Source organism: Leptodactylus fuscus, chromosome 6 (genome assembly GCF_031893055.1).
Source record: "Leptodactylus fuscus isolate aLepFus1 chromosome 6, aLepFus1.hap2, whole genome shotgun sequence".
NCBI lineage: Eukaryota > Metazoa > Chordata > Amphibia > Anura > Leptodactylidae > Leptodactylus > Leptodactylus fuscus.
This window is the reverse complement of record NC_134270.1, coordinates 142,251,812-142,279,769: the sequence shown is the minus strand read 5'-3', so window position 1 is coordinate 142,279,769 and position 27,958 is coordinate 142,251,812. Positions and strand designations below refer to the sequence as shown.

The 27,958-nt window shown below is 43.9% G+C and overlaps 1 protein-coding gene across 1 annotated transcript; it reads right to left on the bottom strand.

The window, feature by feature from the left end:
* Positions 1-2: 2 nt before the first annotated feature.
* Positions 3-27,757, bottom strand: LOC142210085 (uncharacterized). Its single transcript, XM_075279115.1, has 10 exons — positions 27,683-27,757; positions 25,827-25,927; positions 25,456-25,643; positions 24,771-24,848; positions 21,623-21,778; positions 19,326-19,472; positions 17,226-17,357; positions 14,535-14,681; positions 6,764-6,907; positions 3-22 (listed from the first exon to the last, which is right to left on the bottom strand). The coding sequence occupies exons 1-10, from the start codon at positions 27,755-27,757 to the stop codon at positions 3-5; spliced, it is 1,188 nt and encodes a 395-aa protein (XP_075135216.1).
* Between the last annotated feature and the right edge of the window lie 201 nt (positions 27,758-27,958).

Sequence of the window (27,958 nt, the reverse complement as noted above, 5' to 3'; positions counted from 1 at the left end):
CCTCATATGTCTGTTGTGTCATCTAGAACAGAAGGATGAAACAATAGTATGGTGAAATATCACTGCTTGTATAAAATCATCAAGAAACAAAAAGAAAACATTGGGTGGAAAAGATGTCTTTGCTGCAGAGGAGTCGAAAGAGGACAGGCTTCCTCCACAGTAAGTATATGGAATCTGCCACCGTATATGACCTTTTGTGTCAACAGCAGTCCCATCGAATACCTGGCCACACCTGGAGAATGGACAGTTTTTGCTCCTTCATTGAAGGGGTTATAACAATATTAGAAGATATCCCCTGCTCAGACACTGTTAAATAACGTCCCACACCACTTGACTGATGAGACAAGAGGTGTACTTCGGTGATACCAAGAAGCAGCTGGAGTCCAATCCAATTTGCGGTTAAAACAGCAAACGAAGGTTTAATTCAAACGAATAGATAGGTTACAATCCAAAAGTTAAACAAAGTTAAAAGAACATAGAATATGCATGACAAATATCAAGTGTCAAAATGAAGAGAGTGAGAGCTGGTATGAAGGTGGAGTTAGTGCTCTACCCCCATGTGTTACCAAAGCCTGCTTATAAAGGCTGAGGACGCTGTACCCTCATCCAAGTTTTTTCCCCATGTTAGAGTCAAATCCTCCATCTTTGTATTTTGTCAGTCATCTTGTAACCTTTCACACATAAACTGTGTAAGTAAGTCGCAGCTGGCTATTTGTATATCTTATCTTCATGGTATATGGAGGTCACTGAGACTCATTTAGCACCAACATGACATCTTATCTCTGTTTCCATGATATATGCATATAGACATAGTGTGAGCTGCTAGTTCACACATAAGTGTTTTTGAAACTTTCTTTGTTTAAGGACAAAGTACAAAGTCCATTAAGCTGTAATGATATGCAAAATACATAAGGCCTCAGCCAATAGTCATGTGCCAGGTTTATCTTATAACCAATTATTTTATGCCAACTATGTTAGAATAGTCCAACCTGCTCTTGTCTGTATTGTATTTAAACCACCTTTGTGCACCATTAAATTAGAACTCACTTGATACACCATCAGTTGTGTGTGTGTGGCTTCTCCAGACCTGATAATGGGCGTAATTACTTCAGGCCTGATATTTAATTTGGAACTCAGCAACATACTCTATCATGGGGACCCCTTAATGTCCCTAACAGAACCTGACGCCCATCGTGGGGAATCGATAATCGTTTAATGTGCAGCCGATAGTGTACTGATCCACTCACCAACCGATTTGGAGACGGGCCCGGAGGACCTCAGATGAATAAAACGGCGCTGTAACGGTAAGTCCTTTTCTTGCCAAATAACTAATCTGAGTTCCTACGTGTCCCGGATCCTGTGTGTCGGTGAGTGAGGATTAGTGCTGCATATGTTATAACAATCGATGCCATATTATATAGTGTGCAAGAACCTGAATAGTATGTTGTCTGTAGTGGGGTGGGAAATGTTATACCTCATTCTTTGTCTACTGTCCATGCTGTCATTTGGTTGTTACATCTGTTATAGAGTGTAAAAAGCGGTGCAGAAGAGAGAGTTATTCTTCATCCTTAATCCCTAGAGTTGCGAGAGTGGAAGTACTGAGTGATTGAAAAGTCCTTGTTTTGGACACTAAGGACTGAGTAGAATCTGAGTAAGTACATGCAATGATTCAGGGGTGTTCGATAGAGGGACACAGACAAAATGGAGTCTGTGGAAACCAAATGAGGGTTTTGCCCTGAGCACTAAGTCAGAACATGCACATTAGAGATTAGTTCAATGAAAACAGAGTGACTGTTTGGGAGGTCCCACTAGGTGAGTCAAAAGTGACCCTCTATTGTCTTAATTGCCCTAGAGGAGTGGGATGCTCACGGCTGACTGGCCATCAGCTATTATGGGGGAGGGACCCTCTGAGGTAGGGTATACCCCCATATGAACTAATAGGAATGGGAGAGAGAGAAGAAGATGCCGCTCAAGAAAAAAAAAAAAAAAAAAAAGAGCAGGAGTTACCAATGGAGAATAGGCAGGACAGATACAGGGATAGAGGGTAACCAGGAAGTGTTTTAATTGTGGAAACCAGGGACACTTGGCTAGAGATTGCTGGTGTCCTAAGCGAAGGACAAAGGCTTTGAGTGTAAGGAAATGTATAGTGAGCATCCATTGACAGTCCAGCTAAAGGGTTAATGTGCTTGGCACTTAGCATTGTGTTGTTAGTTTGTTGGTTAGTGGAAAGTGGAAACCTGATATGTTTTGTGGTGAGGATACTGCAGGTTAAGTGTAGGTATGTGTATACACATATGTGTGCATATAGGCTTGGGGGTGGACATTAAGTTATTTCTAGAATGTCTATAGTGTCCTTTTATTCAGGAAAGGTTTCCCATTTTGAGAATGCTCCCCTCATGGTAATGTTTTTAAAAATTGGATAAATGGTATAAATATGAGATCAACATTATTATGTTTATTTTATAGTAATATGCAAATTGGTAAAAAGATGAAGGCAACTATTTACATGTTTTGGTTTGTTTTCTCCTCAATATTTAGCTGTGCAGGAATTATAACTAACTCTGTGCCTATTTGTAGGAATAAGCCGTCCCGAGACGATAAGTGATATCACGGTACAAAATATATGAATATTTTTATTTTAGTTCAGACAAGTTCTTTTTGATTTAATTGACATCTGTTTTGTTCTGTCTGGAGCTCCAGTGTGACGTTGCATGTTTGTATGGAAGGTTCAGAAAAGTGAATGGGCCCATATATGTGTGTCAGTTATATGTACATGTTACATGTGTCTGCCATGTGTACATGTTCTGTTTGTCCATGTCTGTATTGTTACATTTTCAGTCTCCACAGCAAGCAGATATTGAATGCTGATAACCACAGAGGGTGGTGACAAGTAGATATGAAAGGGAGGCATAAAAGTTCTTTCCATTGTTGAATATATATGTGTGTTCTGGTGTAAATGAGATGTACTTGATATACCATGTACATGTATTATGTACTCAGTGTGTATTGGTGCGTATGTGTATCAAATGTATCACATGGGCTTTACACTTGTAACATAAATATTTGTTATGGGTTTATACTATAATTCCAAGAATGTTAACAATCGGGATTTATTGTGTGAAAAAGTTATTCAGATGTTCCTTCTGATATGGGATTAGGCCCCATAGGGGTAGGCAATACATGTGAACTATCTTGCCACAAGGGGCACAGAACGCCCCTAACATGTACACGCAGGTAAAGATAAATTGCAGTTCTACAAAGTTAAAGTGGTGTTTCTGGGTCATTGTTTGCGACAAGGTGTTAGATAGCTGTCTAAGTAAATCAGAAGTCACTCACATATCTGCTCTGTAATTTAAGGCTTCCGCCTTCTCTGCTGATATATGTTGAGTATTTACTTACCTTAATGAATTTCTGGAGTGTTTAGAAGTTTTAGAGAACTGAATTTACTTGGGATTGTATAAATAAGTCTGCTGGGATATGTAGTACTACAGCTATGACAAGTGTGGGGAGAGTCAGCGCAGCTGCTTCCATGATAAGACACGGTTTACAAGGGGTGATAAATCTTGCATTGGGAACAAAGATGACAATGGCTGGATATCTCAGGCTGCAGTGTGTCTTATCTATGTCTTCTAATGTAAGCTTTGCATTCTGTGCTGCACTACAAGTCCCTTCTAACCTGTTAACAATAGTTTCAGGGGAGGAGTAAGGAGAGTCAGATAACTTAAAATTAATTTTACTTTTGCTGATTTGGTTATGTAAATGATGAATCTATTGTTAACTCTGATGAGAGTTCTTTTATTTTAGATGATTCTCGACTTGGGAATGATGGTGGATTCTGCACCAGATATGTCATGGTCACTGAATGTGAGGTAAACCAAGGGTAAAACCAAGCACAAGTAGAACCATTATAGAACTGTATGGGTCTCAGCTCATGAAGCTGAACTAGAAGCCATCACTGAGACAGGGTACAATGTCTGAGGGTAGGTGTTTGATATAGTGGGACTATGGTCCAATCTGGAGAGCGAGAGCTTTCTGTAGGGTCAATGTTAAGCTTAAAAGGATTTCCATGCTGTTCAGGTAGTGATGCTGCCACCCCCACATAGGTGGGTATAGTCAAAAGTCAGGACACACACTAAGGCTGATACGAAGGAAGGTAGAGGTAACTTGTGGGCAGACACTGCCACTAACCCAGTTGCAGAGGCCTAGGGGATATGCCTTACTGAGAAGTGGTCACTATACTCGATCCAAACCCCCCTTTTAGTTCTCTTTTCAGGTTTTACAACACTGAGGCACCAAAAATGGTCCAGGACTACAGTAAAAGAGGATGTACAAGTCCTGATCTCTGGTGGTAAGAGAATATATTTACTGAGTGCATTGTCCCCACTGATGGCATAAAGCAGTGTTTAGAAGTAGCCATGTGTGACCTGGTGAGCAGAGGATGGGCGGCTGCAGGATTTAACATCACTACAGACACTGCATGGCATGTGTTAAATGCAAAGTAGGCCAAAAAGTGAAAAGTTTCTCAGAGCCAGGCCCAGAGCCCTTGTACCTGTTCCAGAGATTGCAGGTTAACTATATGCAGTTACTAAAGGTGAGACGGTATAAGTACGTGCTTGTGTGTATAGTTATCTATCTTCAGAAAAGTCTGGGGCATATCTGGTGAAGAAAGCCATCACAAACGGGGCTGCAGATAGACGGCTACTGAAGAAGTAGTGTGTCACTTGTATTGGTATTTTCTGTAAGGTACCCTCCTAAGAGAAGAATTGACTTTAGCCCATGTCAAACTTTCTTTGGGGGTTGTATTCTTGGCAACTCCTACAGATGTGGTATGGTGTACTGACTGACTATGTGATGTATTGGCAAAAACATTTGACTAATGTATAGTTTTGAGTTTTCTCTCCTTCTCAGATTTTAAGTTAGTGGGCGGGACCTATTCATTTGAACCAAGAGATTGATGGTGATAAAGAGACACGTGAGAAAAACCTTGGAACCAAGATTTGATGGTCCATTCCAAATGCTGATGATAACCAGTACTTCTGTGATATTTGAAGGAGAGCCTAATTGTATCCATGCTTCATATTGCAAGAAAGTATCTAACATAAAGCGATGAAGAGTCTCCTGATAATGCTGTTACAGATGGTCCTGACGATAAGCCTGCATAGAACATTTAACAATGAAGTGGGACAATAAGTTTCTTAAACATCATATGATTTTGATCGAAGATCTGAATGTGTCAGATTGTAGGATATGTAGTCATAACCCCATATTAGCCTAAGTCATGTCATATATAGCTGTTTCTTTGACGCAACAGGAAATGTTTAAAGTATATAGTTAAGAAGATACCACCTCATATTTTAGGAACAATACATAGTATAAACAAATAAATATCAGCAAGTTGTAGTAAAAATCTTATCTTCATTTTGTTTGTTTAATACAAAACATATACAAAAGGATGAGCAGACCAAGATATAAAAGGCCAGAACTATGATTGAGATTAGGTTAGAATACAGGAACATATGAGGGGAATCTGGTAAAGTCCGGCAGTAGACATTAGGTCACTGAAGTACCTAAATATGAATTCCTGTATTCAACCATCTCAAAATGGGGGAATGTTAGAGTCAAATCCTCCATCTTTGTATTTTGTCAGTCATCTTGTAACCTTTCACACATAAACTGTGTAAGTAAGTCGCAGCTGGCTATTTGTATATCTTATCTTCATGGTATATGGAGGTCACTGAGACTCATTTAGCACCAACATGACATCTTATCTCTGTTTCCATGATATATGCATATAGACATAGTGTGAGCTGCTAGTTCACACATAAGTGTTTTTGAAACTTTCTTTGTTTAAGGACAAAGTACAAAGTCCATTAAGCTGTAATGATATGCAAAATACATAAGGCCTCAGCCAATAGTCATGTGCCAGGTTTATCTTATAACCAATCATTTTATGCCAACCATGTTATGTTATTAGAATAGTCCAACCTGCTCTTGTCTGTATTGTATTTAAACCACCTTTGTGCACCATTAAATTAGAATCCACCTTGATACACCAAACACCATGTGTCTTCGTGATTCTCCAGGTCAAAGATCAGCTGTAGCCAATCTTGGCCTGTTAATTAATTTTCCTTTACAGACAGCATATCTCTGGGGTATTATGATTCCCCCGACACCCATAAGGAAAAGTGTAGGTACGATCCTTCCATGTACTCCGGATCGTTCCTTGTTTGACCATAGCCCTAAGTTTGGCTACAATGACGTGTTGTTGTTGGTAACGAGACTTCTTCTACCTCCACCCAACATTCCACTAGCCCCTTCATCTGTCAAGGATGACATGCTGGACACAAATGCTACTCCATGACCTTCTCCATTCACACTCTAAGTTCAGCAAATTATGAGATTTAACAGATACCTACAAATGGTGTGTGTTCTGTTGCTTCCTTGATTCTTAATGGGGCAGGCCAGTCCAGTCGGTTAACCTGATTGTCACTGTACCAAGCCATGGTAGACCTCACTACATGACAGCTGGCATTGTCATTCTGGAAGTAACATTGGTCCGACCCATAAAGCCGCCATAATGTAGGAAGCACACTGTTATCTAAAATAGTGCCATAGGTGTCGGCGTTGAGTTTACCATGCACTAGGACCAAGGGTCTCAGTCCATACAGGATAAACACCCCCAGACCATAACTCCACCTCCGCAAGAACTTTACTAGGTGCCCAAATACTTATTAGTAGACAGTGTAGTTAGTTTAGGACATACCCTTCAATGGTATTGTACAATTCTTTCCCGATCCTGTCTCGCAGCACTTAGCAGGTGCTTTACAATCATAGTCAGAGTTACAGAGGTCTGTCTTCTGAGTCGTATTGTCAGATGTCACAGGAGGAGGACATGTACCACTTCTCTCTAAAAAGAAAAAGAAATATTGAAATGACATTCAAGAACAGATAAGAGGATCGCTCCTCCCAAAACCACTGTAGATGTTTTCGGGTAAATTTACACATCACAAATGGTAACAGCGCACCTAGTAACTGCATTGGTAATTCAGTGCTCCACCTCGCCCATTCTGCTCAACTTTTATGTGCTTTATAAAGAAGCAAAATACATTGAGAAGTATTCCCCAATACAGTAAATTCAGTTCTTTTTTCAAGCAATAGGAGATAAAATTGGTTGCTTACAGAGACCACTAGGGGGAGCTCAGTGCATATGAATTTATAGAGATATCAATGGTAGATGTAAACATCTCTTTCACCGAGTTCCTTGAGCAATGTCTGCCAAAAGTGTTGTGGATCTGTATTGGGATGCAGGTGGAGTTCAGCACATCAGACCCCCACTCAGCACAGGTCCCATAGCAGTTGCAAGGACTGGCTCCACTGGGTGCAGGCCAACCTCTCCAGTTACCAATTTTAGATAGGCGATGGCCACTTACAATGTCTCTACCCTTATTAGGTTAGCGACCCCTGTTTGTCAGTGTATATGCACTGTTGTGCTCATTAAGGCAATATATTACGGTCTCATATGTGTTGTATAAGTGGAGTTGGCACGTCCCATGGTATGACACTGCTGACCACAGCATGAAGCTTGGGTTATGGCTGGGAAAAGTCTCATTATATATAGGGAAGCCTTTGCGGCCTTCTGAGGAGTCAAGTGAAACCAAGGGTGGCTAGGCCATGTATATCACCGGTAAAATTCCCAGCGATTCCCCGAAGCCCCTTACCCTGACTATTGCTGTTCCCTGCTCTATACCTTCAGAGTAGAGGTCACCAGGCTGCACTAAGAGGATGTTTTAGACAAATCTCATGAAATTCATCAAGTGAGGTTCGCCCAGTGATTTTGGTAGACCTGCACAGATCCAAACCAAAACTGCTATTATAGTCTGGGGTCTCATCACTATACTCCCCCAAATTTTGGGTTCTTCCAAACACAAAATTTTTGGAATATTCATAAAGAAAACTGCATGGGCCACTATAGGACATTATAGTTTGTGGAGGGGACACTGTATGGGATTATAGTGTGTTCAGGGGCAACAATGAGATGTTATACAGTGTGGAGGGGCCACAATAGGGCATTATGCTGTGTGGAGGGGCTGCTATGGGACATGATACTGTATGTAGGAATGACTGTGAGACATTATATTGCGTGGAGGGGCTACTTTAGGAAATTATGCTTTGTGAAGGGACATTATAATGTGTGCACATTAAGTAACATTAAGACAAAAAAACAATCAGCAATGTCCAGTGTTCCAGTGTCTGACACTGCAGCCCATTCAGCCGTACAGCATGCCTCATTCCCCCTGCATCCCATGTAACTGCTGCTGCAACTGGTGATGTCACTCACATACGTCATCAGTCCCTCTCCAACGATTGCTGAGGCTGCTGATTGGCCTCAACAGTCACATGGGGGTGCATAGGTTCTGAGGACTGAAGCATGGCGAACAAGTGAGCAGGCTGCGGCAGCGAACACCAGAGGACCAGGGAATATGTTTTTCTTTTTATAAGTTACACCTGACCGGGCCCCTCCAGAGTTTTCCCAAATCTTGAGGTTCTCTAAATTGAGGAGTCAGTGGACTGTGATTGTGGTGACTGCTGCACCTACAGTGTAATGGCCACCCTGACCCCATCTACATAGGACTTCTGCCTTTACATAGAAAGCAGGCAGATCTGTGTAAAAGAAATGTCTGCTTGAGGCTGAGGCCCCACGTTGCAGAAACGCAACTTTTTTAGCTGCAGATTTTGCTGCAATTTTTTAAGCCAAAGCCAAGAATGGCTACAAAAGGAATGGGAAATATATAGGAAGTTCTTATACTTCTACCTTCTCCTCAATCCACTCCTGACTTTGGCTTAAAAAACCGCATCAAAATATGCAACTAAAAAAGCTGCGTTTCTGCAACGTGGGGCCTCAGCCTTACATGGAGTGAAAGTCTGACATGGCAACTTACATAGGTCTGCTGCCTCTCCCTCTATGTATAGCAGTCCTGTACGAAATTCCTTTACACAGGACTCCATTACATGGAGGAGCTACTTGTGCTGGCCCTGACTATTTGTATAGACTCAGCCTGCTTGTATGCAGCCCACTTATAAAATGGGACCAATTTAACATTTTTTTTCCAAGGACACTCTCAGGTCCTATTCTGCCCCTGAAGTTACTATGTCACAAAGAATCGAGGCCTAGTCCATTGTGAACTACTTTCCTGTCCACATGTTCCCTGCGGAGATCTGGCGGCAAGCCATTATAGTGTATGGCAGACCTGGGCAATGTCCGGCCCGCAGGCCACATCTGGCCCTCTGACTGCTTCTATTCAACCCGCATAGCTAATGGAAGTTTTTTGAAGGACCTGTGATGATGTCATCACAGCCTCTCACCAGGATAGGCTATGACTCGTTAGTGGGCGGAGCCACACGGGACTGTGTGCTTGTTGCAAGCTGCCGGCAATGGAGGCTGCTGGATGATAAAGAGAGAAGAGACAGCATGTGTGAGCAAGAGAGGGAACTAGGGGCAGATGTAGGGGGGCAGTTACACTGAATGCACATGGAGGGGGGACATTAAACTGGGGCAGATGGAGAAGGATATTAAATCATGAGGGGAGGTATCTGGAGGGGGACATGTCTGCCTCTAGTTGCCCCCAGTTTAATGTCCCCCTCCAGCTGCCCCAATTTAAAGGGGCTCTATCAGCAAAATTATGCTGTTTGAGCCCAACATATGTGTGAATAGCCTTTAAAAAGGCTATTCAGGAACCGTTAATCTTATTTTAAACCCCCTGCCCGTTTTCAAATAAAACTATAAAAACATATATGTAAATCATACCTTTGCGTGCACGGTGGGCAGTCGTGCACGATCTGACGTCATCTTCGGTCCCGCCTTCCTCTTCTTTCTTCTTCCAGCGACGTCCTCCTGTCCTGGCTCTTCTCCGCCTTCATCTTCTGTTCTTCTGGCGGGTTGTGTTCAAATCCCGCGCGTGCGCCATTTTTGTTGTAGTTCTAAGTATCCCTTAGAACTATGCGAGCATGCGCAGTACGCTCACGAACTTCTTCACTCCAGAGGAAAAGAAGACGGAGAAGAGCCATGACAGGAGGACGTCGCTGGAAGAAGAAAGAAGAGGAAGGCGGGACCGAAGATGACGTCGGACAATGCAGGAGCGCCCAGCGTGCATGCAAAGGTATGATTTCCATATATGTTTTTATAATTTTATTTGAAAACGGGAGAGGGGTTTAAAATGAAATTACCGGTGCCTGAATAGCCTTTTTAAAGGCTATTCACGCATATGTGGGGCTCATATAGCATAATTTTTCTGATAGAGCCCCTTTAATGTCCCCTCTAGTTTCTGCTAGTTTATACTGGGGCGCCAGGAGAGGGACTTAATACTGTTGGACATTTGGAGGGAAACGTTATAATGTGGGTGTATAATGTTAGGGTGACTGTACGAGGATTTTACTTTCTGGGGCACATGGAAAAATGATTGTGAATGGGCGGAGTCAGCAAAGAAGTGGGTGGAGCTAAATTTGGCACACCGCGCATGGCCCTCTAGAACCATTACAAGTTCTCATGTAGCTCCAAGGGAAAATTAATTGCCCACCCCTGGTCTATGAGGTTCGTGTGCTTTTACTGCACAGCGCTTACAAATGCGTTCAGTATTCCGTTCAGGGGGGGTCCCCATGCGGATTCCTCTGAACGGAATACAAACGCAGATGTGAACGAAGGGTTACTCTGTATCTCTACAATCATAATCAGAAACTTAGAGATGAGCGAACAGTGTTCTATCGAACACATGTTCGATCGGATATCAGGGTGTTCGCCATGTTCGAATCGAATCGAACACCACGTGGTAAAGTGCGCCAAAATTCGATTCCCCTCCCACCTTCCCTGGCGCCTTTTTTGCACCAATAACAGCGCAGGGGAGGTGGGACAGGAACTACGACACTGGGGGCATTGAAAAAAATTGGAAAAAGTCATTGGCTGCCGAAATCAGGTGACCTCCATTTTAGACGAATAGTGGATTTCAAATCCGGGTCATATGAGAATGTGAACTTTGTGACTATGAGACAGGGATAGCTGTACAGGCAGGGATAGCTAGGGATAACCTTTATTTAGGGGGGAATGTTATTAAAAATAACTTTTTGGGGCTCTATCGGGTGTGTAATTGTGATTTTTGTGAGATAAACTTTTTCCCATAGGGATGCATTGGCCAGCGCTGATTGGCCGAATTCCGTACTCTGGCCAATCAGTGCTGGCCAATGCATTCTATTAGCTTGATGAAGCAGAGTGTGCACAAGGGTTCAAGCGCACCCTCGGCTCTGATGTAGCAGAGCCGAGGCTGCACAAGGGTTCAAGCGCACCCTCGGCTCTGATGTAGGAGAGCCGAGGGTGCACTTGAACCCTTGTGCACCCTCAGCTCTGCTACATCAGAGCCGAGGGTGCGCTTGAACCCTTGTGCACACTCTGCTTCATCAAGCTAATAGAATGCATTGGCCAGCGCTGATTGGCCAATGTATTCTATTAGCCTGATGAAGTAGAGCTGAATGTGTGTGCTAAGCACACACATTCAGCTCTACTTCATCGGGCTAATAGAATGCATTGGCCAGCGCTGATTGGCCAGAGTACGGAACTCGACCAATCAGCGCTGGCTCTGCTGGAGGAGGCGGAGTCTAAGATCGCTCCACACCAGTCTCCATTCAGGTCCGACCTTAGACTCCGCCTCCTCCGGCAGAGCCAGCGCTGATTGGCCGAATTCCGTACTCTGGCCAATCAGCACTGGCTAATGCATTGTATTGGCTTGATGAAGCAGTGCTGAATGTGTGTGCTTAGCACACACATTCAGCTCTACTTCATCGGGCTAATAGAATGCATTGGCCAGCGCTGATTGGCCGAATTCCGTACTCTGGCCAATCAGCACTGGCTAATGCATTGTATTGGCTTGATGAAGCAGTGCTGAATGTGTGTGCTTAGCACACACATTCAGCTCTACTTCATCGGGCTAATAGAATGCATTGGCCAGCGCTGATTGGCCGAATTCCGTACTCTGGCCAATCAGCACTGGCTAATGCATTGTATTGGCTTGATGAAGCAGTGCTGAATGTGTGTGCTTAGCACACACATTCAGCTCTACTTCATCGGGCTAATAGAATGCATTGGCCAATCAGCGCTGGCCAATGCATTCTATTAGCGTGAACTGAGTTTGCACAGGGGTTCTAGTGCACCCTCGGCTCTGCTACATCAGATTGCTACATCTGATGTAGCAGTGCCGAGTGTGCATCAGATGTGTAGTTGAGCAAAACTGACTCAGCACTGCTAAGTCTGCATTCGCATAGGAATGCATTGGCCAGCCTTCGGCCAATCAGCGCTGGCTCTGCCGGAGGAGGCGGAGTCTAAGGTCGGACCTGAATGGAGACTGGTGTGGAGCGATCTTAGACTCCGCCTCCTCCAGCAGAGCCAGCGCTGATTGGCCGAATTCCGTACTCTGGCCAATCAGCACTGGCTAATGCATTGTATTGGCTTGATGAAGCAGTGCTGAATGTGTGTGCTTAGCACACACATTCAGCTCTACTTCATCGGGCTAATAGAATGCATTGGCCAATCAGCGCTGGCCAATGCATTCTATTAGCGTGAACTGAGTTTGCACAGGGGTTCTAGTGCACCCTCGGCTCTGCTACATCAGATTGCTACATCTGATGTAGCAGTGCCGAGTGTGCATCAGATGTGTAGTTGAGCAAAACTGACTCAGCACTGCTAAGTCTGCATTCGCATAGGAATGCATTGGCCAGCCTTCGGCCAATCAGCGCTGGCTCTGCCGGAGGAGGCGGAGTCTAAGGTCGGACCTGAATGGAGACTGGTGTGGAGCGATCTTAGACTCCGCCTCCTCCAGCAGAGCCAGTGCTGATTGGCCGAATTCCGTACTCTGGCCAATCAGCACTGGCTAATGCATTGTATTGGCTTGATGAAGCAGTGCTGAATGTGTGTGCTTAGCACACACATTCAGCTCTACTTCATCGGGCTAATAGAATGCATTGGCCAGCGCTGATTGGCCGAATTCCGTACTCTGGCCAATCAGCACTGGCTAATGCATTGTATTGGCTTGATGAAGCAGTGCTGAATGTGTGTGCTTAGCACACACATTCAGCTCTACTTCATCGGGCTAATAGAATGCATTGGCCAATCAGCGCTGGCCAATGCATTCTATTAGCGTGAACTGAGTTTGCACAGGGGTTCTAGTGCACCCTCGGCTCTGCTACATCAGATTGCTACATCTGATGTAGCAGTGCCGAGTGTGCATCAGATGTGTAGTTGAGCAAAACTGACTCAGCACTGCTAAGTCTGCATTCGCATAGGAATGCATTGGCCAGCCTTCGGCCAATCAGCGCTGGCTCTGCCGGAGGAGGCGGAGTCTAAGGTCGGACCTGAATGGAGACTGGTGTGGAGCGATCTTAGACTCCGCCTCCTCCAGCAGAGCCAGCGCTGATTGGCCGAATTCCGTACTCTGGCCAATCAGCACTGGCTAATGCATTGTATTGGCTTGATGAAGCAGTGCTGAATGTGTGTGCTTAGCACACACATTCAGCTCTACTTCATCGGGCTAATAGAATGCATTGGCCAATCAGCGCTGGCCAATGCATTCTATTAGCGTGAACTGAGTTTGCACAGGGGTTCTAGTGCACCCTCGGCTCTGCTACATCAGATTGCTACATCTGATGTAGCAGTGCCGAGTGTGCATCAGATGTGTAGTTGAGCAAAACTGACTCAGCACTGCTAAGTCTGCATTCGCATAGGAATGCATTGGCCAGCCTTCGGCCAATCAGCGCTGGCTCTGCCGGAGGAGGCGGAGTCTAAGGTCGGACCTGAATGGAGACTGGTGTGGAGCTATCTTAGACTCCGCCTCCTCCAGCAGAGCCAGCGCTGATTGGTCGAGTTCCGTACTCTGGCCAATCAGCACTGGCCAATGCATTTCTATGGGGAAAAGTTAGCTTGCGAAAATCGCAAACTGACAGGGATTTCCATGAAATAAAGTGACTTTTATGCCCCCAGACATGCTTCCGCTGCTGTCCCAGTGTCATTCCAGGGTGTTGGTATCATTTCCTGGGGTGTCATAGTGGACTTGGTGACCCTCCAGACACGAATTTGGGTTTCCCCCTTAACGAGTTTATGTTCCCCATAGACTATAATGGGGTTCGAAACCCATTCGAACACTCGAACAGTGAGCGGCTGTTCGAATCGAATTTCGAACCTCGAACATTTTAGTGTTCGCTCATCTCTACAGAAACTTTCATTTCTGGTATATGACTGCACAACACCACTGTCAGTGATTGTGTATAATATATACACAGTATATATATATATATATATATATATATATATATATATATATATATATGGGGGGGGGGGTATTGCGTATATATATATATATATATATTTATATATATGTAGATGTATGTGTAAATGTTTAGAGATATATACGTAGTTGTACTGTGTATATGTATATAGATATAAATGTATATGTACTGTGTATATTACAGTTAGTACGCCACCTATTATGAGCATTTACCTTCTAGCGGCTTTTGGCAAGTCATTCCACACATGGTTTGGCAACACTTGTAATCTTCGGAGCATGCAGTGTCATTTTCACAAGTTGGGCGTTCTGGTACGAAACAAAATGTTTCCTTGACTTCAATTCTACAGAAACCTTTTTTCACTGAAAAAAAAAAAAGTTTGAAATCAGAATACAACAAAAATAATGGAACTAAGAAATATATATAATAAATGTAGTGTCAGTTTATAGGATGTTTTATAGGGTATGGGCACTTTGGCCTTCTCTGCTATGGTGATCTAAGGCTAGTGAAATGCACTGAAATACTGTAACACTCAGAGGATAGCGTATACCTGTCTGTCTATATTCATGTGTGAGATACATTTTGTATATTGCGCTAGTACTATATACATGGCTGGACCTAGCAGGTTATTGAGCAGCGCCCTTACAGTGACCTGAAAGATAGATTATTATATTGATAGGGTAGGGAGACATACCCCAGTACAGGCTATCCCTAAGACAGTCATCAAACAGCCCTAGCAGAGCCTCTGACAGTGATGAGATATTGGTAGCCGAAACTAACTGCGCCGATATCAGGAGTCAGGAGTGGATTGAGTAAAAAGTAGAAGTATTAGAGCTTCCTATATACACTCACTGGCCACTTTATTAGGTACACCATGCTAGTAACGGGTTGGACCCCCTTTTGCCTTCACAACTGCCTCAATTCTTCGTGGCATAGATTCAACAAGGTGCTGGAAGCATTCCTCAGAGATTTTGGTCCATATTGACATGATGGCATCACACAGTTGCCGCAGATTTGTCGGCTGCACATCCATGATGCGAATCTCCCGTTCCACCACATCCCAAAGATGCTCTATTGGATTGAGATCTGGTGACTGTGGAGGCCATTGGAGTACAGTGAACTCATTGTCATGTTCAAGAAACCAGTCTGAGATGATTCCAGCTTTATGACATGGCATTGCATTATCCTGCTGAAAGTAGCCATCAGATGTTGGGTACATTGTGGTCATAAAGGGATGGACATGGTCAGCAACAATACTCAGGTAGGCTTTGGCGTTGCAACGATGCTCAATTGGTACCAAGGGGCCCAAAGAGTGCCAAGAAAATATTCCCCACACCATGACACCACCACCACCAGCCTGAACCGTTGATACAAGGCAGGATGGATCCATGCTTTCATGTTGTTGACGCCAAATTCTGACCCTACCATCCGAATATCGCAGCAGAAATCGAGACTCATCAGACCAGGCAACGTTTTTCCAATCTTCAATTGTCCAATTTCGATGAGCTTGTGCAAATTGTAGCCTCAGTTTCCTGTTCTTAGCTGAAAGGAGTGGCACCCGGTGTGGTCTTCTGCTGCTGTAGCCCATCTGCCTCAAAGTTCGACGTACTGTGCGTTCAGAGATGCTCTTCTGGCTACCTTGGTTGTAACGGGTGGCTATTTGAGTCACTGTTGCCTTTCTATCAGCTCGAACCAGTCTGGCCATTCTCCTCTGACCTCTGGCATCAACAACGCATTTCCGCCCACAGAACTGCCGCTTACTGGATGTTTTTTCTTTTTCGGACCATTCTCTGTAAACCCTAGAGATGGTTGTGCGTGAAAATCCCAGTAGATCAGCAGTTTCTGAAATACTCAGACCAGCCCTTCTGGCACCAACAACCATGCCACGTTCAAAGGCACTCAAATCACCTTTCTTCCCCATACTGATGCCCGGTTTGAACTGCAGGAGATTGTCTTGACCATGTCTACATGCCTAAATGCACTGAGTTGCCGCCATGTGATTGGCTGATTAGAAATTAAGTGTTAACGAGCAGTTGGACAGGTGTACCTAATAAAGTGGCCGGTGAGTGTATTTCCCATTCCTTTGGAAGCCATTCTTGACTTTGGCTCAAAAAAATGCAACAAAAGAAGCTGCGTTTACGCAACACGGGGCCTTAGCCTAAAGCTTTATTCTATAGTTTTTTCATTAGGTGTAAATCAGTTCTTGAACCCAGAGAGAACGTATACAAAGGGGGTCACCCTAATGGGTGAGGCATAGGCTCCATTGCTCATGATGGTGGTTTTTCTCTTACCAAGATTCAATACTACTTTGTTGCCCTATATCTGTATCTGTCAGTATAGTGAATGAGTAAAATGCATGTATCTTGAACATAAATTGCCCTGGCATATAGATATAACTTTATGTAACAATACATTGCATGATAAACAAAATGCTATTGGAGCTTGGTAAGAGAAAAACATCCTATTGAGAATAATGGGTCAAAATAAACGATAGTAAGCAGATATAGGAATTTACGACAGCAAGTATATCAGAAAATTGTAGAACTTTTTATTATACAAACAATAACATTAATTTGCTGAAACTGAACAACCCTTCTAAGGAAAGTACAGGAACAGGGAGAGGTGAGTATATTTGACATCCAGCAGATTTCCCTGTTCTTTCAAGAGTTCAACACATCTCGCATTTCTATGGGAATCTCTTGGATATTCTTGGAGAGTCAGTAAGTATGTCTATAGGAAGACACCTGCAACCTTCTGATGGGGTCTCTTAATGACTTTTATTATTCTTATAATTTATAGTCATGGGAAATTTATTGTATATAGAATAGCAACTGCTGGGTGACAACGACATATAAAGGAAAGGAAAAGACATGAAACATATGTTATATCTGGAAATAATAACCTACCTCCAACAGAGGGCATACATTTCCATCTGTAATCCTCAAAACAACACTTAGCTCCAGGAGCGCACTCACTGTCAGAACGACATCCATCATTACAGTCCTTATATGGTTGTATGGGGCACGTGTCATTCATTTCTGTAAAGAAAAGAAAACATAGACATAACATTATATTACATAGAAAGAAAAAATACACAAACTCCAGAAGTCTTGTTCTTCTTCTTCTTCTTAGAAAGTGACTTTATGTCCATTGGTCACATGGCAGTGCCACAACTCAGCACCATTAAAATTAATAGGATTGAGTTGCAGCATGGCCATGTGACCAACAGATGTGATGTCACTTCCCGAGAAGAAGAAATCAGCCATGATGTCCAGTCCTCTACAATCCCTTAAAATAGGGAAGAGTGTTTGAGAGCTGAAAGAGATAGCATACCTAAGGTGATGTCTAGCGGGGAAAGCAGTGTAGCTGTGGATACAAGCACAGCAGCAAAAAAGGTGGCTAGAGGCATAGGACAGTCACTTATTCCTGTATACTGTCATAAAGTATATAGGGCCTAATATACGCTCAATATATATAGCCTCTGTGTATACCAAAAAAAAAAATTGTATACATCACAAAATGCGTAAGGCTAGCGCTAAGGGACATGGATGTGCCCGGGGGCCTGGAAATGCAGCAGGGGAGCAAGGTTGCGGTCAAGCTAAAGCTAGAGGCAGAGGCATGTCCAGAGGCACAGGAGAGCTGCTTCACAAAAGCCAGGCCAGAGCCAGCAAGGCCCAATATTTTCCCTGTACTAGCCACTCACCCAAAACTCGCCTATGTTGGCCACTTCCCTCAAAGCTGTGTGAATTTTGCAGCGTATGCGTGGAGGACAAACTGAGTGCGTTTTGCACACTGTGCAACTCAAAACTAAATAGGGGCTCTGAGAAAAGCAACCTGACCACCTCAGCCATGCGCCATCATTTGTAAGGCAAGAACTGGGCTCAGTAGGAGAGAGCAAATGCAGGACAATCGTCGGCCGGCGTTGCCGACACTGCCTCTTCCACTGTTTCCAGTGCTGGTGATGCAGTCCAGACCACCAGCCTGGACACCTTCACTTCTGCCTTTTACACTTTGGGGAGTTCACCCTCATCTGCCTCTTTTCCTGTCTCTGCTCCTTTTGCCTGCACCATCATGCGCCTCTTCCCAGCAACCCCCCATCTCCCAGGCGTTTCATTGCAGGCAGAAGTACAGCGTAACCCACCCACATGCCCAAGCCTTCAACGGTCTTATCTCAAAACTGCGTGAATGTAGTGGAGTCTGGGCCCAGCTCACAAACTGGAGTGGCCTATCTCCTCTCCCAGCCCAAAATTCATGCCAGGGATTCTCAGAAAGTCTACTGCTCCGCTACAACCTCGACCCCACCTGCGAGCTTGTTCTGTCTTTAGTTCTGGTAGGGGAGAGGAACAATTGCCTAACTGATTGCCACAAGCACCTGGTGCAGAATATTATGGGAATGTTTCCGTCAACCCTCACTGGTGGCAGAGAGGACATTTCCTCCAAGAGGCTAACAACTGCCATCCGGTCCACAACCACCAGGAGAACACTCTCCAAGGTGCGGGACACGTTAATGCCCCCCCCCCCCCCCCCCGGCCAAACTACCGCCAGTGAGGGGCCTAGTGTCACCAGGAGGGAAAAGTATAGGCGCATGTTGCGTGAGTACCTGGCCAACCACAGCCCTGTCCTCTCCGATCCCTCTGCGCCTTACACATATTGGGTGTAGAAGTTGGACCTGTGGCCCTTGGGGTGAGTGGAGGCTTCCCCCAGCTGAAGTTTAGTTGAGTTTAGCGAGGGGGCCCATTCTGTTGCTTCAGCCCACAAGCAGAGATCTTTTTCTGTGCCCCTTTGTGCCAATTCAGCCCTGCCGTCCCTAGCCATCTCTACTTCTCCTGGTGTGCCATACACGCCTTGCACCAGCATTTGTCTTCTGCCTGATGGGAACCCGTCCTTATAATGTATAGTCATGGGTAATTTATTGTATATAGAATAGCAACTGCTGGGTAGACAATGACATATAAAGCAAATGAAAAGACATGAAACATATGTTATATCTGGAAATAATAACCTACCTCCAACAGCGGGCGTACATTTCCATCTACAATCCTCAAGACAACACTTAGATCCTGGAGTGCATTCCCTATCAGAACGACATCCATCTTTAGAGCGGTTATAGATGCCATTCTCAGGTTGTTTTGTGGGGCACGTACCATTCCTTACTGTGTATACAAAAGAAATCATAGACTTAACATTATATTACATAGAAAGATAAAATACAACTTCTTCTTCTTAGAAAGTGACTTCATGTCCATTGGTCACATGGCAGTGCCACAACTCAGCACCATTAAAATGAATAGGAGTGAATTGCGACATGGCCATGTGACCAACAGATGTGATGTGACTTCCCGAGAAGAAGAAATCAACCATGCTGTCTAATCTTGCACAATCCCTTATAATAGGGAGCAGTGTTTGAGAGCTGAAAGAGATAGCATACCTCCCAACTTTAAAAAGATAGAAAGAGGGATAGAATGTGCGGCACCTTATGCGCAATGCAGTTGATTTAGCTCCACCCACCTCTATGTCGACTCCTCCCATTCTTATCCAGTTTTCTTTGCACCCACACTACAGTCACCCTAACATTATATGCCCCCTCCTCCCACATTATAATGTTCCCCTCCAACTGCCCCACAATATGAAGTCCCTCTCCTGGTGCCCTAGTTTAAACTGGGGTAAACTAGAGTGGAGCTTAAACTGGGGCAGCTGGAGTAGGACATTAAACTGTGGGGGTAGATGGAGTGGCACATTAAACTCTGAGCAACTAGAGGCAGACATGTCCAGCTACCCCCACATTTTAATTTCCTCCTCCAGTTGCCCCCAGTTTATTGTCCCCCTCCAGCTGCCCCCAGTTTATTGTCACCCTCTATCTGCCCGCCCCCCTACAGTTTAATGTCCCTTTTCATCTCCCCTTAGTTTAATGTCCTCTCCTCCATCTGTCCCTAGTTTAATGCCCTATCTGTTCCCAGTTTAATGTCCCCCCCTTCATATGCAGCCAGTTAATGCGCTCCCTTCATCTGCCACCAGTCTATTGTCTCCCCTTCATCTGCCCACAGATTAATGTTAGATTCTACCATTACAATCAATTTTTTTGTCGATCACACGTCGGAGTATTCTTTTCCTACCTTTAGATGTCTTCTCTGGGCCGCCGTTCGGTAGAAATCGTCGGTATGCAAATGAGTTTTCTCACAGCACTGGGGGCGTCCCCAATGCTGCGAGAGAACTCTCCAGTGCCCCCTCCATCTTGTTCAGGAACGGCCTCTTCACGCGTCAATCGGCTCTGCCTGAAGCCTAGAAGTTTGACCCCCAGCGCCAGAAGATGTGTAAAGAGGCCGTTCCTGAAGAAGATGGAGGGAGCGCTGGGGAGTTTGCTCGCAGCATTGGGGACGCCCCCAGTGCTGTTTGAGTGCTGGGGACCGCCCCCAGTGTTGTGAGAGAACTAATTTGGAGAAGACATCTAAAGGTAGGAGAAGAATAGCCTTTCTTAAGGCTATTCCTACATGTGATCGACAAAAAAAATTATTTTAATGGTAGAATCCCTTTAAGTACCATTCATTTTGTATCTGTAGGGATCTGAACCCAAGACACAGAGTATGTAAGGCTGTTATTCTTCTGACAGACCCACACCCTCAATTTCTTCAAATGAAAGTATATTTCTTATACCAAGCTTTTATATGCTTTTATATACCAGATCTTTATATGCTAGTACATTGTATGCTTAAAAATATATTTTCTAAGTATTGAATGTACTGGCAAATATAGATATTTCTCTAGAGATCATGCATATGCAGGGAAAGAAAAAGCTTGGTATGAGAAAAATATATCTGATGAAAAAAATTATTAAAATAAGGCTTTAGCAAGTTTTTTTTTTTTACTACTAAATCATTATAAATAAGTGTATGGATACATGTAACACTGCCCTTTTATATAGGCCATGCCATGCTTAAAAAGGCCATTGCCATTTGGGAATCACTCCCTGGTTGACATCTCTGCATGGGTGGATGGGCAAACAGTTCACACAGGGACAAATAGCCGGCCATGGTTTCTGGATGGACAAATGTATACCTGCCCTCAATGTCTAGATTAGTGACTGTACATATAGCTTTGATTGGATGAGCAAGGACGAACAATCTCATGTATGTGTGCGTACAGCGCTCACAGGGGGAATGGGCTGAGATGCAATACCAGACACTACCAAGTGTATAGGTGTGGCGCTGTTTCTGAGAGAAAGCAGCCATGTTTTTCTTATCCTGGTACAAGCACTTTAACAATGTAGATCGCTAAAATTTGTTGCTGTATGCTGGTAAATACTGACCTTCAGCGGGTGGCTTGCATAGATAGGCTTTATTATCTTTACAGCATTTTTGTTTTCCTGGGCAGCCACTGTCATTGGCGCATTGTATTGGCTGATTCTCAAAAGCCCTTGTATTATAGAACCTTTCTGGGGGGCATTCTCCAGATTTGGTGGTCTCTAGAAAAAAAAGTTACACACAAAGCAGTTTATGTAAGTGAATCTCATTTTGACAAATGGTTACTGAAGCAGATTTTTATTCTCCTATACATCATTTCCTAAGTTCTTCCAGTTTGGTGCACAATGGAGTTGTGCAAAAACTTCTAATGTTCATAATTCATAAAAATCTAAACCTCAATGGCCACACAAGGGAAAACGGGACAAACAAAACCACAAAGGGATAGAGCAAAGGAGGGTTACTATACTGCTAATAAAGACACCCCCTTATCCATTAGCAAAGGGGGACATGACTTTGGGATGGGGATGGGTAAGTTCTAGCAGAGCAGTGCAGACTGCGCAGGCGCACAGGTCACGGGATAATGGCCGCTTGCACAGTATTGTTAGTGGCCATTTTCCCGTGGCCTGTGTAGTCTGCTCTGCTCTGCTAGGTTACGAGCCTGCGGCGGAAGAAGACATTGAACATGACGTGGCGGACGAAGAAGGAGGCGGCGCTTGGAGACACTTCTCTGGCAGTGGTGGGGACGCCCCCATCGCATTTTTAGTGCTGGGGCCCGCCCCCATCGCTGCCAGAGAACTCATTTGCATACCGGTAAAAAACGGTATTTCTAAGGAACGGCGCAGTGGAGACCACGTCTAAAGGTAAGGGACGAATAGCCTTTCTAAAGCGAATCCGACGTGTGATCGCCAAAAAAAAAAGTTTTAATGGTAGAATCCCTTTAAACTTGGGGCAACTTGAGGCGGAAAGGTCCCCCTCCAGCTACTCCCACAGATTAATGTCCTCCTCCAGTTGGCCCAACTTAATGTCCCTTTCTAGTTGCCCCTAGCTTAATGTCTTTGTCCAATGACCCCCATTGTTTAATGTGACCAAACCAGCTGTCCCCAGTTTAATGTCGGGCCACGGAAAAATTGTCTGCACTGAATCTGGTCCTTGGTGCAAAAAAAGGTTGAGGATAGTAGGAAGTAAGCATTGTGCTCAATTTTACTGCAGTTTCCATGGCTAATTCAGTGGCAGAGCCCGCGGTTCAGACCCGTTCATCTGAGCAAAATCAGCATGGAAAAGCCACAGAGGATAGCCGAGAGACTGAAATGGAAGGAATTTTGAGGAAGAAATCCACCTCAAATTCCTCTTCCATTCTCGCTGTGTGAATATACCCTAAAAATAACTTCCAAACTGTCTACACATGACAAAATCTGCAGTGGATTGTAGTCATGTTACAGATATACATCTTTATAAGGTATGTTCTGTCATATACATTTATGTCTCTGCGTGTGAAAAAAGTTTCAAAGAAAACAGTTTACATAACTGAATCTTATTTTTACAACTGTTTGCAATACTAGATTCGCCTGTAACTCACAGAATATAAAAATGCCAATGAAAGCAACACAAAATGCTGAAAAATTCTGTGTGTTATGATAACACTGTATGATGCTATAGGATCACTAACCAAAGTCCTAGGTAATCTGGGAAAAGAATAGCACCACCTTTTGGAAAGTAACTCCCTATAGATCAATGCCTGGTTTTCAGGAAACCTCGTGAGTAGTGACATTGTCTGAGATGAAAGCCAAATGGAATACCTCTGTTCTGGTTAGGCAATGTCACTAAGTTTTTTGAAAACCAAACATTGATCTATATGGAGTGACCTTCCTATAAGTGCTACATTTTCCTTTATCCATCAAGGATGACTTATTTCAATATTCTTTTCTCAGAATACTTATCAGAGCATGTATGGACTCTGCCTAAAAGGTGAACTGCAAAGTCAATGTCCTTAAAGGGATATAGTACCCCCTCTGACCCAAGTCCTACATTATGTGATCCTATAAGATCACTATTCAAGGTTCTACATAATATGAAGCTATAAGATCACTATGTTTGGCACTACATATTAGTCCTGACACACATGATAGATTAGATACATCAATAGTGCACATCTCCTATCATGGCGCCGCCTTGAGTGGCTGCCTCGATACAGAGCTCCAAGCTGGGAGCAACCTTTATCTTCCTTTTTCACTCTTTTTGTCTGTATCTTCAAGAATCCTCTAACCAAGCAAAATAGCACTATGAATTAGCAGCTATAAATTGAATGGAAGACCCTGTGGAGTATATTTTTCCATTTGTTTCTATTGTTAAGCATGGACAAGACTCTAGACCTGATTCAGCTGGAGTTTTCCCGTTTGTACATGTGCCTGTTACCATCCCCTCAGGAGCTAAGGACAGCATGGACACCATGCGGCATGGAGGAGAAACCTGCATGGAAGTGCGGACTTCTTCTTTCAAGGACATAATTTCTGGAGTCTATTGCTGATGTATGAAGATGCCTACAGCTGACTGGCATTTCTTTCTTTTACTGGGATGGCTTCAGACGTCTTTGGGCAGTAGAACACAGTGGTAAGAAGAAAGGAGGAGGGTTGTGATGAAAGACATTTGGGGCATTTTTTGTGGTTAATGGACAATAGTGCTTATGCAAGATACCGAACTATCAGCTGTGAGCAGGAGATCTCACCACCTACCAAAGAACTACCACATATTTATCATGATAGCTGCTTATGTCCCCCACCTCTGCAAAAACATTTCTGCCTGTTATATCTACATGCTGTGACCCCCCTCCTCATGTCCTCCAACCACGGTCGGGCTGTATTATTAACATCACTCCGCACAGAGAACTAAATGATCCTGCAGTGTGTCTGTGTTTCTTTCTTTTTTAGTTGCTATGATTCCTAGGATTTCTCTATCTGCCATGAGCTTGTATGTGTTTTTCTCTTGTTATATACTACTGTACCATCCATGAAACTGTATCACTGAAATTTCCCCATTGTGGGACTATTAAAGGATTATCTTATCTTATCTTATATATTTGGGATAATGGCCAGAGCCTCTCAAATTATTTTAGACATAGATTCTAATGAACACTTGTATACATGTCACATACAGTACACTATATATAATATCTATCCTATGATATGTTACATCCAGCATTCACTCTTCATAACTTACCATCTGATGATAAACTTAGGGCAACAAAACAGAGCAAGGCTCCTAGGAGGGAGACTTGAATGCGATTCATCCTTATCTCTATGATGGTATGGTAGATGTAAGGTATCTATGCAGTGCCTGGCTCTTATATAGGCAGTAGTGACCTGTATATGGGTGTTGTTCTTGCTCAAACAAGGAAATGGATGAATCAATGGAACTTTTTAATTTGTTCTGTCCCTTATGCCAATTGCCACATCCATGTGATGATTGCAAAATATCCTGAGAGTTCTTTTCAATGTGAACTATGGTTACGTAACTTCAATATGATATGTAAAGCCTGCTGATCTACCTTACTAAGTGAACATCGCGCCTTCCTCACTAAAGCTCTGGAGAAAATGGTGGAAAATTTCTTAAACCCAAATGAAGGTTCTATCATCGATCTTGTACTACCACCAGTCAATATGACAGATCCTCACATAGAAGGGTCAAGTAGCCAAACCCCAACATCTGCATTCCCCTATGCTCCATCACCAACAAACCTAGTAAAATACTCAAAGGAAGATTCATGGGACCCAAACCAGTCTCCCTTATTACAAGCAGTTATTTATTTTACTCTGAAACATTGTAGGCTAGCAAGAAAGAATAAAAAGCAAGTCAGCATGGGAGTAAGATTGCTTAAGTCAAGTGATGGTCCCTACCTACCTACCTGGTCCACGAATCGATGGCTTCTCATGTGACAGAGCCTGACGTAGTAGGGACAAGTAGGCAAACCCCAACATCTGCAATTCCCTAAGCTCCTTCACCATGAAACCTTGTAAAACATTTAAAGGGATGCTGTCAGGAGATTCATTGGGGCAGAACAAGACTCTCTTATTACAAACAGCTATGGTTACTCTAAAATATTGTAGCAATTTAGAGAAAATCATGTATTAGCTTACAAAGCAAGCTAGATATGGGGACAAGTATACTCTTTAAGGGCATAATTAGGTCACACCATGGCCCAGAAGCTTTTGGAGCACAGAAGTTGTCTCTTCCCAATAGAAGGAGACCATTACTATGTTACATTATAGTTGGTACAGATTTTGCACTGGGGGGAGCTTCATGATATTCCTCTGGTCCCCTGGATGGCTTCTTACTGGCATCTTCCTGCCTGCTTTGGCTTCATTGACTGGTCTCTTCTTTTATGCAAAATGAGAAAGACCTGACAACCTAGTTAAGGTGGGCAGGAAGAAACCAGGAGGTAGTCACTCAGTAGGCACCAACCCCAGGATAAGATTCTTGGTGCCAGGATTCATGCTGCCTGCATCAGACTCATCTGGGAAAAGCATTTTTCAGCTTATTCTTGTGCATCATGATAATAGTAATAATAATAATTATTATTATTATATGATCAGCAGCATATTGTCAGTGGAAACACTCCATCAAGAAGTGAAATTCATAGCAGGTCCACTCAATAATCCTCTAAAAACTCTTCTTTACTAATATCTGAAAACAGCATGGTGGGTACAACAAAGTACTTCTTCCACCCTCGAGTCACATGACAATTGTATGGCAAGTCTATGTAAACTGTTACATCATTGCCAAGAACACCATATAAACAACATACAGGTAGTCCTCGACTTACGACGTTGATCCGTTCCTGCGCGGCGTCGTAAACCGAATTTCGACGTAAGTCGGAACCTACCATACCGACGCCGCGTAGGAACGGATCAACCTCCCCCCCCCTTTAAAACTTACCGTACGGTGCAGGGTGGGCGGGCGGGCGGGCATTCAGGCCTCCTCTTCCTCCGATGTTCCGTCCTCCTCCGGCGCTCGCAAGCTGATAATGGCCTGGGCGCATGCGCAGTAGCCGTAATAGAAGCATCATGATACTGCGCATGTGCCCTGGCCATTATCAGCTTGCGAGCGCCGGAGGAGGACGGAACATCGGAGAAAGAGGAGGCCTGAATGCCCGACCGCCCGCCCACCCTGCACCGTACGGTAAGTTTCACATTCTGTTTCAGGGTTTTATTTTACAAGCTCACTTGTAACAGCAAGCTGCCAGCATTGATTTTCCGCAGGCTAGTCCTTGCTAGCTGGGAGTGCTGGCAGTTTTCTGTTACAAGGGAGCTGTCGTAACGACGAAACGTCGTAAGCCGAGACCGTCGGAACCCGAGGACTAACTTGTATATAAATACACAGAAGACCGCAATAATACACATACAAATAATATAAACAATTGCCATATCTATATTGCACAACCACATCTCTCACCATCAATATGGTCACAGTGCCAACACCTTTGATAATAAAAACTTCTATAAGAAGATACTCAGATTATTTCCATTATTAGATTCTAGGGCACCTATGTCATCCAAGGCCTTTATCCACATTGCTTCTCTCATACGGAATTCTTGATGTCTATCTCTGAATTTACAAGCACCACAGTTTCTAAAACTACGAACTGTATCACTAGCGTGTTCCTCTCTAATACGCTTAAAGGGATTGTCCAGGATCTGAACATTTTTGATACTGGTGACCAATCATCAGTATCAGATCAGTCTGGGTCCGACACTCAAACCCAAACCAATAAAGTAATGGGGCCGCCAGAAGCCATAAACCAAGTATATGGCCGGTAGCAGCCCTGATCCTATCTAAGTGAATGGGAGAGATACTGCAGTTCCAGGCACCTCTGCTACACTCTACAGAGCTTCCCTTCCATACACTGTAGCCGTAGTGCTTGGAACTGCAGCGCCACTGCCATTCACTTGAATAGGATCAGGTACACTTCAGGCCATATACTTGGTATATGGCTTCCAGCGGCCGCATCAGCTGATCGGTTTGTGTGTTGGACCCTGACAGATCTGATAATGATGATCTATCCTGTGGATCCCAGAGTATAATGTTCGGAGAGCCAGGGAAGGTGAGAGAACATAAAAAGCACTATTACTTACCTCTCCTTCACTCCGGCAGTCTGTGGGCTTGTTTGGTGATATCCCAGATGTCATGTGGGCAAGGTTGGTGTCCATTATCCGTCGCGACGCTGGCCTTGTTCACGTGACATCTGGTCCAACGTTGAAGATGGCTGAAAGTATTGGGGAGTGCTTCGGACTCAGGGAGAGGTAACTTTGTTTTTTATGTTGTCATCCTCCCCTGGGTCTTTGATCATTATACTCTGAGGTCTGAAAAGACCCCAGAGTATAATAATTTTCATGAGTGGTCCACAATGG

What these genes read in the sequence shown, in the direction of transcription:
- LOC142210085 (XM_075279115.1), bottom strand. Translation starts at nt 27,757, where the DNA reads ATGGACACCAACCTTGCCCACATGACATCTGGGATATCACCAAACAAG. An exon ending in ATGTACGCCCGCTGTTGGAG is followed by an intron (nt 17,358 to 19,325) that starts GTAGGTTATTAT and finishes TTTTCTTTACAG; the next exon opens with AAATGAATGACACGTGCCCC. An exon ending in ATGTATGCCCTCTGTTGGAG is followed by an intron (nt 14,682 to 17,225) that starts GTAGGTTATTAT and finishes TTTTTTTTTCAG; the next exon opens with TGAAAAAAGGTTTCTGTAGA.